The sequence below is a fragment of the Tupaia chinensis genome, unplaced genomic scaffold (genome assembly GCF_000334495.1).
Source record: "Tupaia chinensis unplaced genomic scaffold, TupChi_1.0 Scaffold149011_1, whole genome shotgun sequence".
NCBI classification, from domain to species: Eukaryota; Metazoa; Chordata; class Mammalia; order Scandentia; family Tupaiidae; genus Tupaia; species Tupaia belangeri.
This window is the reverse complement of record NW_006208857.1, coordinates 1,379,070-1,382,920: the sequence shown is the minus strand read 5'-3', so window position 1 is coordinate 1,382,920 and position 3,851 is coordinate 1,379,070. Positions and strand designations below refer to the sequence as shown.

General features: G+C 44.3%; 1 protein-coding gene across 1 annotated transcript in view; it reads right to left on the bottom strand.

The window, feature by feature from the left end:
• The window catches only part of VWF (von Willebrand factor), a 183,061-nt gene that overhangs the window by 149,915 nt on the left and 29,295 nt on the right, over nucleotides 1-3,851 (bottom strand). Inside the window, exon 6 of the mRNA XM_006170833.3 lies at nucleotides 581-705. Coding sequence (XP_006170895.1) covers nucleotides 581-705 — 125 coding nt within the window. The remainder of the gene's footprint in view (nucleotides 1-580; nucleotides 706-3,851) is intronic.

Here is a 3,851-nt window from a genome sequence, read left to right as displayed (position 1 = left end):
TAGATCCCGAGAGGAGAATGGAGGAGAAGGGATTGTGGTGTGGCCATCCTCCGTGGGGATCAATGTTCCCTTTCTATCTCTCTGTCTCTCTCTGTCTTTCTGGTGAGCGCACGCGCCCTATCACTAAAACCTCTTAAAAAAAAAATGACAGGTTGGAGAGAGCAGAGAGCACTCTACTGCCCTTATTTTTCCTTTCATAATGTGATAATACAACAAGAAGGACCTCACCAGGCACCAAACACTGGCCCCTTGTTCTTGGACTTCCTAGCCTCCAGAACTATAAGAGATAAACTTCTGTTCTTTATAAATTACCCAGTCCAGGTATTTTGTTATTGGCACAGACACATGTTCAGAGTTCCAGGCCCAGGAAAGAATTAAAATCAGAGTTGACCAAACTTCAGCCACGGCTGGTTCTCCGCAGGAAAGGGGACTGTGAGAGTCCAACATGAAGGAATCATAAGAACTCACAGAGGCAGGTGCATTTCTCCCCCAGAGAGATAGCATACAACTGAGTCCTTCTTCCTCATAGTTTTAGAAGTCACGCACTATCCAGACCATGTCCAGCCCAGGCGGTACCCACCTTCTGGACTTCCCCAGAGGAGATATTGCAGGGGCTGTTGGAAGGGTCTGCACGTTTGCACCGCTGTTCTCCACTGCTCAGGGCCCAGGAGTTGGCAAAGTCATAGGGGTCCGAGGTCAGGGTTCCTGTGGAGCAAAATTTCAGGAAAACGATTCTTCAGTTATGCCTGTCCCAAGGATGAAAACTCTAGGTCTGTTGTTACTTGAATCAGTCTTCCATTAGATTAGACAACAGGTATTTGGTGTGGGGAGCACCTTTTGTACAGTGCTTAGAATAATACCACAGGGCATGGGCGTCAGAGCTCAGTAAATGTTTGGTGAATGGTGGACAGAGAATGGATGGATGAGCACAGTGCAAGAGATGACTCGGAAGATGATGAGGAATTTGCACATGCACTGTCACTTCTCCAGGCCTATATACCTCTTTCTCCCTCTGCGTGGAGCCTCCTCCTCCCCCCTCCCCCTTATTGCCCTTACTATCTCCACTCTTTCTTTTTTTTTTTTTTTTTGGAGAGGTTTTTGCTATAGGGCATGTGCGCTCGCCAGACAGACAGAGAGAGACAGAGAGACAGAAAGCGAGAAATCACCTCCCGGGGGGATGGCCATGCCACAATCCCTTCTCCTCCATTCTCCTCTCGGGATCTTGGGCACACACGCACACGGGCCCGGCATGAGTTTAAGCCACCGGGTCCAGGACTCGAACCGTGGTCAACTACATGGGAGTCCAGCAACATAGCCATTACGCTAACTGCTGGTCCCCTCCACTCATTCTTTGAGATGTGCTCAATAACATCCTTTTCCAAGGAGCCTTTCTGAATTGGCTCCCCTCCCTCCCCTTCACCCCAACCTAGCTGGGTATGCCCCTTCTCTGTGTTCCCTCAGCACCCCGGGTATCCCTCTACTAAACTCCCATTATCCTCAATTTAGTATTCTTTTTGTTTATATTCATCCCCCACAAAATTGTGAAGTTTTTAATTAAGGGCACAAGCTGTGTCTATTATCTTTAAGTTCTTATTTGATAGATTATAAATACTTAAAATATTTTTGCAGAAGGAAGGTGAGGATGTGACTTGGAACCTAAGCACCTCAGTCACTGCATCCTCCAGGCTCTCACAGCATCTGTGCGTCAGTATTTAGAGCATCCATGCTACTGACAGCTACCTATAATAAACTGTGAGGGCCTCAGTGTCTACACTGCCTGGCGCGAAGTAACCTAATAACACTAGTGAATCTTTATTTATAGTATTGAGATGAGTAGAACTTTGCAGAGGCAGGCCTGGAAAAGTGAAGGATGTTTCAAAGTAAATAACGCACTTAGGGATAAAAAATAAACTATGCCTGGGAAAAGAAAATAAAGTGAGGCCTTTGAAGTAGAGTTAGTTGGCATCTGGGTTTTGATAGGCAGACAAAGGAAAAGCACCCACACTCCAAAGGTATTGGATCGCTGAAAAAGTCATGACATATTTTTTCTATGTTTTCCTATGCCTTTTCCGATGACCCAATGTACTCACTTCCTAGTCCCCGAAACTTGTGAATGTTATCTTACATGGCAAAAGATGTGATTAAGTTAAAGATCTTTAGGAGGGAGCCCCTGTCAGGTGGCTTGGTGGGCCTTAAATGCAATCACAGGTATCCTTATAAGAAACAGGTAAAGGAAGATCAGAGATACACACAGAGGAGAAAGCCATGTGAAGATGGAAGCGGAGATTGGAATCTCATCACAAACCAAGGAAAGCCTGCTGGAAAGTGACAAGGAGCAGACCCCCTAGAGCCCCTGGGGGAATACAAACAGCCCTGCCCACATCCTGACTTTGGATTTTTGGTCTTCAAAACTAAGGAGAATATATTTCTAGGTTTTTAAAAAATAATTATTTACTTAATTTTACTTATCATTATTATTATTTTTTTAAATTTGACCAGAAAGAGAGTGAAAGTAAGAAAGTAAGCCTCCAGGTCCGGGACTCAAACTGTAATCAGCCATGTGGGAAGTTTAGTGCCTTAACCACCATTCCACCCACTGGTCCCAAATTTATATTGTTTTAAGCCACCCTATTTGTGGCAATTTGTTGTCACCCCTAGGAAACTAATATATGAGAGAAGCCAAGAGAAGGGAGTTTAAGTTTGTGGAATGACTATTTGCCAGGCGTTGTGAGAGGTGCTTACTGGGGACCCGATCTTGCGAGAAATACAGGCTTGGATGCTTTCCAATACACTGTATAAGGAAGAGGCATAGAAGAAGCTCTGACGGAGAATAGCTCCTTCTCTGTGTGTCCTGGGCTTATCCCACCAATCGAGTGAGCCCAATTCCTCATATGTGAATGAGAGGTAAGACTATATGAACTCCAATATCTCGCCAAGCCTGACCTTCGTTGAAGGGAAACTTGGTAGGTTAAATCTGAAATGAAGCATAAGGCTATCCAACAGACAGAACTATCAATATTCTTGTTTACAGAAAACCCTTGAGAGCCAGAGTTAAACCTAAACTGGGAAAACTTCCAGAAGTTAGGAAGTAAGATGAACTGTTTGGGGACAAATACTGTTGAGTTTTTATTAACCAAAGAGAACTGAATTCCCAGTCTTCTGAAGATAATTCCCCAAATATCACCACAGCCCTGATTCTTGTCAATAAACATCACCTTCTCCTTCATAGATAGCATAGGTCCCATTTTTAGTTGTTGGAACCTGAAAGCCTGGAATTAAAAGGAAATATAGTTTAAGGATAGAATGTTCACACCTAGTAATATGGCAAATTTGAAAAATCTGAAAACCATGCCACTCCCACAAACAAATATCTTATTAAATTCATGGCTAATGTCCCGTCAGAAAGTAGGAGGAATTCCAAGAGACAAAAAGAAAAGGAGGAGGAAGTAAAGGAGGATGAGAAGGATAAGGGGAGAAAGCTGAAAATGGAACTGACAAGTGACAAGTGTCATGATGTCTATAGGGTATTAGAGCGAGGGTGATAATCTTACCAACCAAGAGGCTTGGGGTTTTGTCTGTTTGTTTGTTTTTTGGTTTTTTTGTTTTTTGGGTTTTTTTTGGTTTTTCTTTTTTTTTTGGTTTTTTTGAGAGGTTTTTTCGCTATAGGGCGCGTGTGATCGCCAGACAGACAGAGAGAGACAGAGAGACAGAAAGCGAGAAATCACCCCCCAGGAGGAATGGTCATGCCGCAATCCCTTCTCCTCCATTCTTCTCTCGGGATCTTGGGCACGCACGCACACAGGCCCGGCGTGAGTTTTAAGCCACCGGGTCCGGGACGCAAACCGCGGTCG